The sequence below is a fragment of the Orbicella franksi genome, chromosome 10 (genome assembly GCF_964199315.1).
Source record: "Orbicella franksi chromosome 10, jaOrbFran1.1, whole genome shotgun sequence".
NCBI classification, from domain to species: domain Eukaryota; kingdom Metazoa; phylum Cnidaria; class Anthozoa; order Scleractinia; family Merulinidae; genus Orbicella; species Orbicella franksi.
The window spans coordinates 1,374,087-1,389,888 of NC_138154.1; the positions used below are offsets into that span (position 1 = coordinate 1,374,087).

General features: G+C 46.0%; 1 protein-coding gene, 1 non-coding gene and 1 pseudogene across 2 annotated transcripts; all 3 read left to right on the plus strand.

Annotated features, from left to right (window-relative positions):
* The first annotated feature begins 7,663 nt into the window (after positions 1-7,663).
* On the plus strand, positions 7,664-7,736 carry Trnam-cau (transfer RNA methionine (anticodon CAU)). Its single transcript has one exon. It is a non-coding gene; the product is annotated as a tRNA-Met (tRNA).
* A 3,659-nt stretch (positions 7,737-11,395) lies between these two features.
* On the plus strand, positions 11,396-13,170 carry LOC145500889 (uncharacterized protein F54H12.2-like). The gene has a single exon (XM_081480426.1). The coding sequence runs from the start codon at positions 12,151-12,153 to the stop codon at positions 13,030-13,032; it is 882 nt and encodes a 293-aa protein (XP_081336552.1). The 5' UTR covers positions 11,396-12,150; the 3' UTR covers positions 13,033-13,170.
* A 557-nt stretch (positions 13,171-13,727) lies between these two features.
* Positions 13,728-14,414, plus strand: LOC145499408 (uncharacterized; annotated as a pseudogene).
* The last annotated feature ends 1,388 nt before the right edge of the window (positions 14,415-15,802 follow it).

Below are 15,802 nucleotides of genomic sequence, written 5' to 3' on the forward strand. Positions count from 1 at the left end.
ACAGTAAATCGAAAAATGAGAAACTAGAAGCCGAGGTGGAGAAAGTAAGGGCCAATGCTTTTAACCTTTCAGAGAAGTGTTCAAAATTGGAGAACAGAGTTTTTTCATTAGATAAGTTTATTTCCGATGAAGATATTGCCTTTTACACAGGCTTTCCATCGTATGCTGCTTTTATGGCAACATACACATAATTAAATCCAGGGGAAAGCGGAGAAAACATTCCGTATTGGTGTTCTGTTCAAAATGATGTCGACCCTGAATATTATGAAAGAGAACCTGAACTTGGTGTTGGACCAGGGAGGCCTAGAACATTGAACTCTAAAGAGGAATTCTTCCTTGTAATGTGCAGATTAAGGCAGGGATTTGCAGAGCGCCATCTGGGGCATTTGTACAATGTATCTCAATCTACTGTCAGCAGGATTGTTATTTCATGGGTCAACTTCATGAATTTGAGGTTTGGACAGTTGAACATATGGCCATCCCGAGAAGTGGGAGATGATACCATGCCTCAAGACTTTCAGAGTAAATACCCAAATACAAGGGCTATTATAGATTGCACTGAAATCGAGTGTGAACAGTGAGTTGTTTAGTTCATACAAAAATCACACAACCCTGAAATGCTTGATTGCAATTTCCCCTGCTGGACATATCTCTTTTATTAGTCAAATTTATACAGGTAGTATATTTGACAGAGAAATTACAGAGAGAAGTGGATTCCTCAACCTTCCTTTTGATGCTAGCGATTCTGTCATGGCTGACACAGGTTTTACCATCCAAGATCTTCCAGTGGGCGTGTCTTTAAACATCCAACCCTTTTTAGGGAGTTATGTTCAGATGCCTGCTGAGGATGTTGTAAAAACACAAGAAATTGCCTCTCTCAGAATTCATGTGGAGAGGGCAATTAACAAAGTTAAGAACTTCCATATTTGGGACAGTATAGTTCCACTAAGCCTATTTGACATTGTAAATCAGATGTGGACTGTATGTGCACATTTATGTAATGTTCAAGATCCCATTGTATCATAGTAATCATCTAATGGGATCCTGAACATTACATACATCCTGTAGTTAGTAGTAGTAGTAGGCCTCTGTTGGTCAGGGTTAAGGGTTAAGGATATGCTAATTATAGTGCCCTACCCTTCATAACAAGATGTCTACATTTTTTCATGTACACAAAAGGTATGGGTGAGACTATAGCCAGCAGAAATATAAACTATACTTATTTATCTCCTTTGGTAAATTGAGATGAAAACCAGTTATTCACAGATTATGCCCTTGTTGGGCTGGAATCATCTTGCTGTTTGAATTCTGCAAGAGCAAAAGTATTAAAATGCTGAAAATAATATCCACTGATACTTTGACTAATGTTATCCCAGAATTGCTGATCAAATATTATTCTTTGGATCGACATCCCCTTGAATGTATATACAACAAAGTCACACCAAGAAGCACCAGTTATTGCCAATTGGCCCTGTACTTGAGCATAGTACTCATGGTTAGTTTTTAATCAACACTGGTCTCCTACACATTCACAGAAGAATTTGGGATCAGCACAAGCATCCAGTGGTGTCACAGAAGATTTTGTTGAGGGGCATTTTACTTTTAAAATTCCAAAAGGCTGGCTACCGCCAAAGTCAATCACTTTTCCATCAGGTGTGGCAGCTAAGACAGGCAATTCTTTTGAAATAACCAGCCCACACTTGAGGAGTGCTACTGGTGTTTTCCTTGCAGTCATAAATTTTTGGTACTCGTGAGTGGCAGTTGCCTCATAGTTTCTTCCATGTGCAGTATGTCTGCTTGTAAACTCTTCAGGGTTGATCAATTGTTTAGCAAACGTGTCATGGTTTCTTTGCCTTCTCGAAATCAAATGAAATCTTGAGGCTGTAAACCTAAACCTCTTCTCTTCCCTCCATCTCTCACTGCCTACCTGCTCTCTTGTTTCCATTTCAGTTTTGTTCAGCTTATCTTCATCAACCTCAAGAGAAGATAAAAATGTTCTCTGCTCACTAGTAACAGTGTCTGGATAAACTCTAGGTTGTGTCTTTAAGGGGAAATTGTGGATAATTATTTATACCAGTATTTATGTCAGGAGACCTTGGAACAGTGCTTATATTGGCATACACAGGAAAATTAGCCTCAGTATAAGACAACTGGTAGCTATTTGTAGATCCAACAGGGCTACTGCCATATTTGGTTTGCATCATCTCATTTGATGCATTTGGGGAAAGGGTTGCAATTCCAATTTTAGGATTAATTCCTGCAATAGCTTTTTTAAACCTTTCTTCTTCTGAAACATCAGGCTTTGTTATTTTGCGGGCCTCATACAGTTGACACATAACAGCTTTATCAGACTTCTTGTCATCAGGCTTAATTTTTGTCACAACTAAATTCATCACTGGTTGGGGATGGATTGAATCACCTCGGGTCCTTTTATGCCAGCTTTGTAACTTTGATGTACAGGCCAAAGCTGGATTTTCATCCAATTCATCCTTTAGATCTTCTGTTGTTTTGCTCTCATACAGTGAGTATTTGCAAATTTTCAACAGGAGGGCTAACGTGTAGTTACAATAGCCAACTTCACCAGCAGCACATGTGCAAGAGGCAGCCATTACTTGTCCAGTTATAATGCAAAGAGTAACTTGTATTTTATGAGGGGTTTCATGTTTCTTGTAGCTATGATAGCACTTACATTGAAAATAGAAATAATTTTCATCATCACTGACTTCAATACCCTTTAAATATTCCTCTTGGAGAAAAGTTATCTTATAAAAGATATCTTCATGATGATGGTATTAATTCTTATGCTTATGGTCACGGATTGATTCAATAAGATCAGCAGTAACTTCGGCTGACGTTTTTGGCTCATCAATCAATTCATTCTTCAATTTGAGAAAATCCTTGGTGATATTCAAATTTCTTTGGTGTAGTCTAGTGCTAAGGTGTTTGTACTTACCAGTCATCTTAATTTTAACTGTTTAAACAAACAGTATAATACCATGGTGGATTATAATTTATCATTATTGGAGTAGTATAGGGGGGCGGTTTGAGACCTAGCCAATCAGAGTGCGTTATTTTGGACACGTGACGCGTCTAGACCAATCAGCGTGCAGGATTTTTGGCTCAGGTCAGCGGTTGCATTAGTTCGCATTAGGAAAGACTGGGGCGAGCTCGGCCAAAAGTGGCCACGTGGGGTTGGACGCAAGGCCGTGAGGGTCTGGGGAGCGGAAGTGACGACAGACCACGTGATCAGTTTTCAAATTTTATTTACAATCCAGATTGTGTCCAGGTTAATCCGCTGGTGTAGGGTGCGTCTGGGTAGTATTCGGGTGACCAAAATCGTGTCATACGAATGTTCGTGACGGTGACTTCGTTTCTGTCAAAAGCGTACCTTCGTCCTTCCCGTTCGTAGTCGGCAATGTGAGTGAAATGTTCTCGGTGCACGACTTCTTGCAGGCAGGGATACACAGCGCCGGGAATGAGTCTGTTGACCAACCGGTAAAATGTTTTTCTGACTTCTGGGGTGGGTTCGTTGGGGGTGTTGACGGAGGCGTGAATGAACATGGGGTTTCTACCATCGGGTGAAGTGGAGATGAACCAATCCAGTTGGACCCAGAAGATGTACCAAACAAGAGGATCAATGGGAAAAGGCAGACTGTCCCAGGAGCTGGTCCCTTCTTGGTGAAGGGTGTGAGCCGTGGCGCTGGCTCGTGTATCACTGATGGCGTTTCGGGCACGTTCCAAGGGTGTGAGACCTACAAGTTCGTGAGGTGGCACCTAAATCGGGTGATTGTCGGGACTGGCATTCAACTGTTCGTTGGCTCGGAGATCATCGTCATCATCTACGCTGACGGTGTCGTTACTATCCTCGGGGCAGGGATGTCGACAATGACCACATTGGAAGCTTCATTCGTTGGCCTTTTTGAAGGAGCGTTTGTAGAAATTTTCCGCAACAGGGCATGACGTGACGTGTGACGGATTGGATGTCTAATTCCAATAAACAGATGAAACAGGCATCTTTGAACGGGGAGAGTTCGGGTCCCATACCTTGTAATCGTAGACTTTGCCTGGAAGCCATGATGGAAAATTACAGCATGTGCTCTGGCTCGCTTCTTTTAAATAGGAGCGGGTCATGTGATTTTTTTGTGTGCCCGGTAGAGGGGGGATGGGGGGTATCCCCCTCTGGTGATGTCATGAGAAAGAAGGGTGTTGATTGGTGGAGGTGTGGATTAAAATAGGAGGGCGTGCGATTCTTGGTTTTGTTTCAAAATGCCTATTACGCGAGGTTTCCTGACTATTGTGGCGGAGGTGGATATGACGTTGGAGCAGCTGAGTGATGAGTGGGAACGCGTGCAGTCTAAGAGGCGACGCGCTAGGACTGCGGAGGCGCAGGAATTATTGAAGAGAAAGTCGAGGTTAATCCTGAGGGTGATCCTGAGGTTTCAGAAGTGTCGAGGGGAATTGATCCGTATTGACGAAGAGTATGGGAACAGTGTGGAGAGACAGAGGGTCAAAGAAAAAATGGAAGTGCGACTGTCGGACATGGAGCAATTATTTGCTTACTTCAGTAAATTTTGAAAGAGACAATTTGTAAAAAACTTTTTATTGAACAATGTTTGTCAACCAAAACCAGAAAGCGTGACATTCTGTGACTGGACAATGATGGATACTCTCGTCTTGATGAAAACCGCAGCTAGGTAATAAACGTTCATTTGAAATGATGTGTCTGAGTTTGTCGTATTTGGGACAACCCAATGTTTCTAGATCGAGCGAAGGAATGTTCAGTGTCTTTAACAAATCTTTTTCCACGTGTCCTCCCTTGTACCCCACCACGGTTCTCTGTCCTTGTTTGTACCTGGCGTAGAGGCTCAGGATCAGGTCTTTGAGTTCTTTGGGTTTGTGGTAGTGTTCAGCCTTGAGGGGTTGATAACTCAATCCGTGAATCTTCTTTGTCACAAAATTCACCGTGCGTTTGTCTTTGTCGCTCAACTCTTTGTAAGGAATGGGGATGCTGAAGGCGTGTCTTCCATTCTCTCGGTTCCAAGCGTAATAACCCAGTTCTCTGACTTGAAAGGTCTTGTTGATGAAAAAACCTTCTAAATCCAAAATGAAGCAAAGTTTGTGCTGTAACCCTTCCATGTTTGAAACTGAATGACTGTGTTTTTTATGCACTGTCTTTTATGGGTGGAGGCAAACCTCTTCGTTCCAGGTACAAACGTTCTTTGGGGGTGAATTCGTCGTAGAGGTACTGGTCGTGAAATTGTTGGGGTGTGTTCTCTCGGAGTAGTCGGTCTAGGTTGAACTTGGTCCGCGGGCTCAAATCAGGTCGATCCCAGTTCCCTTCGAAGGGACCCAGAGCCTCTGCACTGGGTTGAAGGGAGTGGGGTTCCACCCAAACTTTTCAACCCTCTTCTAACCAGAATCTGACCTTGCTTTGGGGGTATTCATCGGCCCATTGAAAGAGGTCGCATTGGTGCTTGGCACACCTGAAGTAAAACTTGCCCGGGTTCTTTTCTGATCTAGACATGCTCATGATGAGAGGTCTTTGGCAATAGCATTTCATTTTTTCCACGGGTAATTGGACATAGTAGTCGTTCAGCATACGTTGGCCGGAAGTCACATAACATTGGATGTTGTCAACGCCTGCACAGGCAAAACATTCGGGCACAGGACATTTGTAATAGGACCAACGCCCGTAGGCCGTGGTCGTCTCATGCTTCTTTAATTCTTGCTTGGGGTGTCTAGGGCAAGGAAGGGTGTGGGGTGGTGAAGGGTTCCTGTAGGGTGTTTTCCATTCTTGTTTCATACCGTTGAGGAAAGCATCGGGATCGAATTCGTTTGGCTTGACGTAATCTTTAACTTCCCAGAAGGTGTGGATGGCGGGGAGTTTGTCTGCATCTGAGAAACAGAGGACAAGTTATTTTCTTTTTCTAACCGTTCGAGTATACGCATACGTCTAGGACCAAAAGGGCGTCGTTGGTGTTGAAGTTTGAGGATGAGTTTTTGTTCTTGACGTTTTAAAGCGAAGTCACTGTTTCTTAAGGGATAATCGTCTTCACAGGTTAATTCTAGTTCTTGCATGGAGTAGTGACTTTTATCCTGAATGAGTTTGACCGTGACTTTAGCATGGAAATGAACTCGTTTACCTGGTTCCTGTTTGAGTTTCTTGTTCTTCTTCTTTTTGTCCGTTTTCTTTCTCTTCTTGGTACTAAGGGGATAGTTGGCGGGCGAATGAGGATTGAGACTATAATCTACCAAACCTTTACCCTCTTCCTCCTGGTCTGGTAACCTATAGCGCGTGGAGGATTCCTCTGGACTGGCTGGCGGTGGCTCCATTTGCTTCCGATGCCTAATCGCGACTGATTGGAAATCAAAGGCTGTCCTTGTATTTATAGGGTTCTACTTTCGACCAATCAACAGTCAGTACTTTACCATAACGTGGTCCGTACTTTTCCCATCATGTGCGCAGTACGTTTCCATCACGAAAGTGATTTTACTTGATTGACGTGTCTAGGTGTATAAAAAACGCGCTTTGCTGTTGGGAGTTCACTTGACACGATGGATTGCGGCGAAGAGACTCCCCTGGTTGAGCACAAGACCACCTTGAAGAGAAGGAGGAAAATGAAGCCACCTACCAAGCAGCAAATCCCTGTTGTCAATATGGAGGTGGAAGACGAAAAAGAAGACCCTGATGCTTTGATTTTGTTGATCAAAAAGACCATTGATACCATCATGTTAGAGGAAACTGTTGAAACAGGGAAGAAGATGGATAAGTACCGAGGCGTCTTGTCTGGGGGCATTTTGAAAGTGGCAGAGAAGATGGATGCCGCGGGAAGTCGCGTGGATTTGCTTAAGTTGGTGGATGCCATGCGAGTAGGTCGGAAAGAGTGGAAGACCAGTGGGGAGGAGAAAGCGACCCTTGACACCTTCATGAGAGCCATGGACAATGAACAATGGTTCACCTCGTGATTCAGTACTTTTACTTTGGGTGGTGTGTTGCGCTATCAACCAATGAACGTCTGGCGTTTTTTACTATAAAACATTGCGTTGCGGTTCTTTTCTCATTTGATTCGAGATGTTGACCGTGTTGTACAGTAACAGCAACGAGATCGTTGAATTGATCGAGTCGGTGTGCAGCTTTCAGGTGTCGCCTTTGGGTTGCATCGATGAAGAGGAAGGGGTCCATGATATGTTGGTGTTTGACATTTTGTTTTACGGCAAACCCGAGCACGAGTGGACCATTCCTGAACTCCTCCGTCGACGTCCTGAATGGGGATGGCAGATTCTACCTTTACTGAAATCTCAAGTGTGTCGAACCTTTCTATTCACCATCGATTGGTACTCCATGGTCTACATCAAGGAATTGAATGTCATCCGTTTTGTGCCAGCTATCGTTCCGCCAGTCTGAATGAAGAACCGATTCTGTCTGATGGCCACGTCTTGTTTGACCTTCATGATGAGACAGAAGATCAAGAAGATGGTGGAGCCCCTGACTTATGCCCGAGATATCTCTGTGAGACTGAGCGACAAACTGAACCGCCCGATTTCATTGGGGACTCCCGCGTATTTCAGAGAACTGACTGAAAAGATGGAGGACTTGCTAGTGGAACTGATGACGGAGAGAGACCTTGTAAATAGTTTGAATCACTGTTTGATGAACGAGGATGACTAAATGGTGTAGTGGTCAGTGCGTTGGGCTCATAACCCAAAGGTCCCAGGTTCGAATCCTGGCTTAGTCCTTTTTTGTATAAAAAACGGTGATGTGAAAATAAAAAATCATTTTTGTCAGTATGGCTAGTGCGTGGTATAGTCTGTGCGAGCGCTGCGAGCTTCTATATGCCCAGTATGAAAGGAAAGATCCCATTCCCTCGTTGATGGTGTCTGACCCCGAACGGGTGTTTTTGGAGACGCATGTCGCAGAGAACGTCTGGCGTTTCGTGGTCTTCATATTGTGGTTGAAACGACAACCCCAGTCAATCGTCTGGTACTCTATCATAAGACGAGAACACCCCGAGCTGATTAGACAAGCTCTGTGCCGATTGTCGACATTATGAGTAAGAAAAAGAAGAAGGTGGATCGGTATGCCAATTTGGTGCAGGCCTACGAGGATCCCAGCGTCCCGGGAAGTCTGGGTGGTGTGACGCGTTTCGCCAAAGCCCGTGGCTTACCCATTGGAGCGGTACGCCAGCGGTTGGAAGCCAGTTTGGGCTACACGCTTCACAAACCCACCCGTCGTCGTTTTCGTACGGTACCGGTCATGGTCTACGGTATGGACGAACAATGGGTGGCGGATCTCATCGAAGTGGGGAACATTGCCAAATCGAATCGAGGGTACAAGTAGCTGTTGACGGTGTTGGACGTGTTGTCCAAGTACGCTTGGGTGGAACCGGTCAAGTCCAAGACTGGCAAGGACGTGACGGCAGCCTTCGAGAAAATTTTGAAACACAGTGGTGGTAGGATACCTCGCAAGTTGCAAACCGATGACGGGAAAGAATTTTACAACAGGACCTTTCAAGCCTTGATGACGCGAAAAGACATTCGTCATTTTTCCACCAGCGGCGATACCAAAGCCAGTGTGATCGAACGATTCAATCGCACTTTGAAGAAACGCATGTACCGATATTTTACGATCAAGAACACGTTCAGTTATTTACCCGTCTTGAAGGATTTGGTGTTGGGATACAATCGTTCCTACCACCGCAGTATCAAGATGGCGCCCGAGAAAGTCGACCTGGGGAACGAAGAGCAGGTGTGGAAGACGCTGTACGCGGATCGACTGCAAGCCAAACGCGTGCCGCCCAAGTTGAAAGTGGGGGATCGGGTGCGATTGAATAAGAAATACCGCCTGTTCAAGAAAGGGTATTTACCAGGTTGGACCGAAGAAGTGTTTGTGGTGGCTCGTGTGGTGCCGGGTGTGATTCCTACCTATAAGATCAAGGAGTGGGACGGAACACCATTGAGTGGCACGTTTTACGCTCAGGATTTGCAGAAAGTGATGGTGAAGAGCGACGATCTTTTTCGCGTGGAAAAGATCGTCAAACGCAAAGGGAATAAAGTCTTGGTTCGGTGGAAAGGTTGGCCAAACAAATACAACACGTGGATTGAGAAAGGAGCATTGGTCAAGGCGAGATGAAAGAGTTTTATGTGCAATTGATCAGCAGTTCCAGTACCACGGAATTCCCCTCCAATCAAGCCAACAGTTTCAAGAACCATTTGCCTTACCAGATCCAATTGAAAGAAGAAGGATGGAAAGTGGGTTTGAGTGCTTTCTCTTACCCACCCCCACCCTTGCGACCTCATCAATCACGACCTCACCGACCCCACCTCTTCGAAGATGATGACACCCTGTTAGAATTCGATTGGACCATGGAAACCTTCCGTCTTAGTTCCAATGGTATCTGGTTTCCACTTGTCTACCGCAATGAATTTTACATCAAGGGTTCCGACCTGCACAAGGACCAGGTCAAAGTCACGAGTGGGAAATCGCTCATGCGATACTTGGTCAATCGTTTGCAACATCGTCTGACTGAGTACATGGAACGTGGCAATGAAAGTCTACGAGCTCCCGACGGTAAAAAATACTACCCTGTGTTTCGTTGGGAAGGGGATTCTTTGATTATCGACAACACCGATACGTTCCTCAATCAAAAACCGAATGAAAATAGATTGCGTCCCAAAGTGTGGTTTGGTCCTGAATTGGTCAAGAAACTGAAGTGGGTGGAAAAGACTGGACTTGCCGATTACAAATTGACCAATCACGTAGTGAAACTCTTCAAAGACGACAAAGTGCCCAATGATTTCAAACTCGATTGGCAGGATCAACACAATGCGCATTCCACGAATTTTTGGAACATCAGAGACGATGGCTCCTTACAGCTCAGTTCTTATTGCAATTGGCGTTTCGACTACCTGGACGAGCTCTATGAGCAGAGCTATGGTGGCAGCATGACCGTCAGTGAGACGCTTCGTACGCCCATGTATGTCTATTGCAATGTGGCGCAAAGTACCGTCATGGGGAATCAAGTCACCGATCTCTTGAGAGAAGTGCCGCACGATCAGAACACAATGACCTTTGAACCTGCCCACATACAATATCTACCGGTGCGCAGCGACGTGTTTAACATTATCGAGACGCAAGTGGCCGAGAACGACGGAGCATTGGTGAAATTTCCTTCGGGAGTGACGACTGTCACCTTGCATTTTAAACATGACGGATTTTTACGTGAGTCTACCGAGCCACAGTAGCAAGACCGAGTATCCCGAGAAAAAATCCAACCATTTCAAGATTCGTCTCCCTCATCCTTTGAAAATGGAAGGCGCCAATTGGAAAGTGGGACTCAGTAGTATCTCGTTACCAGACCCCAAGAGTCAAGTGCCTCCCTTGTTGCAAGGGGACGATGTGATGTTTGAAGGCTATTGGTATGTGAAAGACACCGTGCAATTGAACAACCGGAACAATGCAGATGGTGCGGATTTCAAGCCCGAACACCTTCGTACGGGTGATTTGTCCAATCTGACGGGTGTGGAATTCATGAAGACCGTCAAGACTTTTTGACACCAGTGTGATAGAAAAGAGGCTTTGAGCGGGTTACCTCTTGGATGAAACCACCAAGAAAAGTAATCTCTTGAATTTCCGATTTGAAGACGACGATTTTGTCTTCGACAACACGAATATCAACCTGAGGCTCTTCAATGGTAAACATTACCCCCAATTCTATGTCAACCTTGAACTGGGCCTCGACATGGGATGGTTCAAGATGAGTGGTAACAATGTGGAGATTGGTCCTAATTTGTCCATGGAACTGAATAACAAAGAACTGAAAGTGCCAGCAGCCATCGACATCAGTCCAACTACAGGTGAACCCTATTGGAAATTGACGCCCGACGGAAAGAGAGTTCACTTGACCTCCACCTTTAACTGGCGGTTCATCAACCTCAACACCTCGTTAGAGAACGTGACGGGCTCCACCTCGCGTTCGTTGATGATTTATTCAGATGTGGGGACCAGTGGGGTGGTGGGGAATCAAGTCACGGATCTGTTACGAGAAGTGAATTACCAACGAGAAGGTAAAGGCTTCCAGTATTTTGAACCCCTTCATGTTCAATATATTCCGGTACGCAAAGATTACATCGACATTATCGAGACACAAGTCGCGGAGACCACTGGTGAATTGACGAAATTCGGAGCAGGCAATACCATCGTCACGCTACACTTCAAACAAGAATGAGAGGTGGTGCTTTGACGCGTTTCAAACCCGACGGTCAAATGGGGCGAGGTTTCTTGCGAGACTTTTCGGGATCCAGTTTACGAGAAGGATGGCAAGGTTTAAAAAAGGGTGGACCCCTGGGATTGCCTAACATTGCAGGTGGTATTCGAGGTGTGAAGGCTGGTGGGAGACGAGCCATTAAACGTAAAGCCTTGAGCAAAATCAACCGAGCCGCCAAACACAAGTTGGACGACATTTTTGGAAAATGAATATGAATCCGATTTATTCGAGACGTGTTCGACGCATTCCTCCCATCATCAGTGAGTTGACGCGAGGCAGAAGACTACAAAAGGGAGGCGCATTCTTACCCCACCGCAGACGAGGTCTGGACCCCACTTGGGTACGGAGCGCTCTCAAGAGAAGACATCGACGAGGACCTAAATGACGACCATGATGGACATTACCCCTCTCCCTGGTTCGGCGGGAGTCAAGAACCCCATGTTGAATTTGTTTCGGGTACTGCCCACGGATCTGAGTATCTCGAGTTATCGGATGGTACCCGTTCATCCTTTCACCACAGGCATCAACCCCATCGATTTTCAGATCGATCCTCAAGAAGATTACATTGATTTGTCTCGCAGTTACTTCGAACTGGAATGGAAATTGCAGAAAGCAGCAGGAGGTGATGCCGTGGCCGCCGAAAACACCTTTTTGGTCAACAACATTGTTCACTCCCTCTTCAAACAGATCAGTGTTAGACTCAATGGTACGCTCATCAGTCCTCAGACGGACACCTACCATTACAAAGCGTACATCGAAACCTTACTGAATTTTGACAGACGATGGAGACACCATCTTGAGACCTCAAGGCTGGTTCAATTTTATCGATGTGCCCGATACTTTGACAGCCACTCAACTGAATCTGGCACACAATGATTTCAAAGCGATGCCACCTGAAAGACAAGCCCTGGTGCGTGAACTCAGAGCCCAAGCTACTGGCACTGATAGTCAGACACGCATTTACAGCTTCGTACCCCACATCGAAGTTTTTCACCTCAGCAAACTCTTGATACCCAATGTGCAGATTGGTATCCAGTTGTACTTCAATTCACCGGATGTGTGGATTTGGCAAATGGACGGTGCTGTGACCTTCCGTATCGATTCCAGAGATATCAAAGTGAAATTGTATCTTTGCCAAGTCAGACTCAACCCGTCCGTCTACCGAGAATTGATGAATGACATGGGAAGTGGAAGAAACGTGGTCAATTATCCTACGGTCAGAAGCGAGATACGAACCTACATCACGCAAAACGAGTTACACTATGAAATCACCAATCCGTTCCAGAACCGGTTACCCAACATGCTAGTGGTGGGATTGGTGGCTTCTACAGCCTTCAACGGCGCCGTCGACAAGTATCCCTTCACCTTCCAGCAATTTAATCTGACCAGCATCAAACAATTGGTGAGAGGAGAAGCCTATCCCTACGAAGTCTTGGAATTGCTCCACACCAATGGAAGCAGAGACATGAGAGGCTACAGACAATTCCTACAAGCCACAGGAAGTTTGTGCAAGAGCAAAGGAAACATGGTGAGAGCCAAAGATTGGGGACGAGGTAAAGGATGCACGTTGTTTGTATTTGAGAACGCTGCCAACGGTTGCCTCAACAGTCCAGTGTTGAACCCCAAGCTGAGCGGTGAGTTGCGGTTGGTGTTCGACTTTGGAGCCGATCAAGGTGCTAACATCACGGCCATCCTCTACGCTGAATTTGAAAATCTCTTGGAGATTAATAGCAACAAGACTGTGCAATACGACGTGTACCAAGTGTAATGGAAAAAGTCAGTTTGAACAATGTGCAGTTGGACGTGTTGGCCAGGAGTCAACCCAGTTTGAAACCCTATTTTTACGGCACGGTGCCTTGCGATCGTTTACCCGAGAAACCCCACAAGAAAGGACCCGTGGGTTACATCGTCAACACGGACCCTCAGGGCCAACCGGGTTGGCATTGGATTGCGCTATGGACGTGTCAGGACGCTTGCGAGATCATGGACAGTTATGGCCTGCTCTTGGATACCTACCTGACCACGGAACCTTTACAGAGGTGGTTGGATCAACATTGGAAGTTCAACGTCCACAACGGCAAGAGTCTGCAATCGCTGTACAGTCAGAGTTGCGGCGATTACGCATTGATGTTTTTGATCGATCGATCCAAAGGACATGACATGAACACGTTTCTACGTTGTTTCAGTCCACACGATTATGTACAAAATGATCATAAAGTGGGACAAATGTTAAAAAAATTGATACACAAAGAGCTGAATTGGGAGCAAGTCTGTCGATGTGATTACGAGCAAGACACTTGTACCTCTCGTTGCGGTGTAAGACATTTATTGTAATAAAAGAGTTTGAAAAAATGTGAAGTCAAGGTGTCAAGACAAGTGCGTGTTAACTCCCGCGCCCAGGAAAGGGAATCCTGTCTATCCGGACCTCACGCTTTTCCATAAGGTACCCCAGACGGTTTATATATGAAACGCACTCCTTTTGTCTCATCCATATGGGACTAGACCATGGAACGACATCAAGCATTTCGATTCAACACGCCTTCCAGCATGATGGTGGTGGGTCCGTCGGGATCGGGTAAAACGGTGTTCACCACCAAATTATTGGTGGACAATCTCGATCTGTTCGAGACCCCACCCAAACGCATTTATTACTGTTACGGTTCCTGGCAAGACGGATTCAAACCCATGAAAGTGTATGGAGTGAAATTCCATCACGGCATTCCTGACTCGGATCTCTTACCCATCTGGTTTCCCAAGGGTGGCTTACTGGTGATGGATGATCTGATGGAAGGAGGGAACGACAAACGCGTCTTGGATCTCTTCACCAAAGATTCCCACCATCGCAACATCACGGTGATCTATTTATCGCAAGACATGTTTCCACCCGGTAAATTTTCCAAGAGCATCTCTAGAAATGCCCATTACATCGTGGGATTCAAAAACCCTCGAGATCAACTGGGGATGCAAAATTTGTTGTTACAAGCCTTTCCGTCGTGATGGCAAGATGTGCAAGACACCTTTCGAAAGGTCACCGATCGTCCGTTTGGGTATCTCTTGTTGGATTTACATCCCAAAAGCCGCGACGATGAGCGGATTCTCAATCATGTGCTAAAAGAAGAGGGTTGCATGTGAATGCATCAGTTGAAGTGAAGATGCTGCACAGTGAAGTCAAGTGGTTCCCGCGATTCCTAGCTATTTGCGAATCGCAATTGAAATACATGCATGAGCGAAATGTCGAGTGTGAACCCATGAGACAAATCTTACAGTGCAGTGGTAAACGCGACGTGCAAGCCGTTTTAAACGCATATAACCAAGAGAATTTCACCGATCACATTCAATATAAACTGCTATTGGCCCAAAGACTGGTGGCTCGAGAAAAGAAATACACCGACCTTCTACAATGAGTACATCTCCAGCTGGCGTGGGCACCTCGCCCAGTCTCATCGCTCAAGCCTTGCCTTCCCCTCTTTCACCGCTGGAAGACATCGACTTGGCCTACGCTTACAACGACGACTTTTTGAGTCTACATTCAAAGTTTGAGTCCGGGCGTGGGTACGTCCACTAGACCACCCTTAAGGAACACACCCCCCGCTGGGGCTGGCACCGCAGGACCAGTGGCTACCAGTACACCACGACGCAGTCCACGCCCCACAGGGAGTGTAGCAGGCGTCGGGGCGAGTCCTCCCCCAGCCCGAGCGGGTCCTTCGGGTCTGGACACGCGTCGAGACGTACCCGGTCGAGCTCCTACACCGCCAGGACGAGGGTATCTGGCTCGTACATCCACCGTGGGATTCAAGAGACCAGCTACCAGGGGTGGTAAGCAACCCAGACGGGGTCGAGGTGGGAAGCAACCCAGACGGGGTCGAGGTAGAGGTGGTAGAGCCGGTGCAGGAGGCGGTGGTGGTGGAGACGATGACGATGACGATGATGATGATGAAAGCAGTGCCGTTTCCACCCCCAGATCACGCATGGATCAAGACAGTTTACAACATCAATTGCAAATGTTGAACGATCAACAACAAACCGCTCGAGGACGACGTATCGCCGGTATCACCACCACCAACACCATCACGACCACCTACAAAGACGGAGGAAGACCCCAAGTGACTCGCAATTCGAGCAGTGTTTCGAACTGAATAGTCATGACCATCGATGTGAGTTTACTCAACGGGGCTTACAGAAACAGTGTGGAAGAGGAATCCTTGTCGCGATTGGATGGATTGTACAAATATTATCATCGACAATGGTGGTGTCAGAAACAAATGTTTTACCATTTCAAAACGTGGTTCTGTTTTCTCAATGGACTGGCTTTACTCATGATGGCCTTGAGCATGATCATTGGCGTGCTTTGGGAACAACATGTCGTCATGGCCATCTTGACTGCTTTAGGCACCTTGGTCAAGGGTTGGAATGATTTCAGGAATTTTTCCATGAAGATGGACATGAGTCGTTTCACGTTCACCACGCATGAAAAGACCTTGATCGAATTGAGAACCTACGTGTGCGGCTTTCCCTTGGACGAGTTCGAAAGCTTCCTC

Bases quoted from the DNA above. Each gene is read 5' to 3' on its own strand.
- LOC145500889 (XM_081480426.1), top strand. From the start codon at position 12,151: ATGCCACCTGAAAGACAAGCCCTGGTGCGTGAACTCAGAGCCCAAGCT.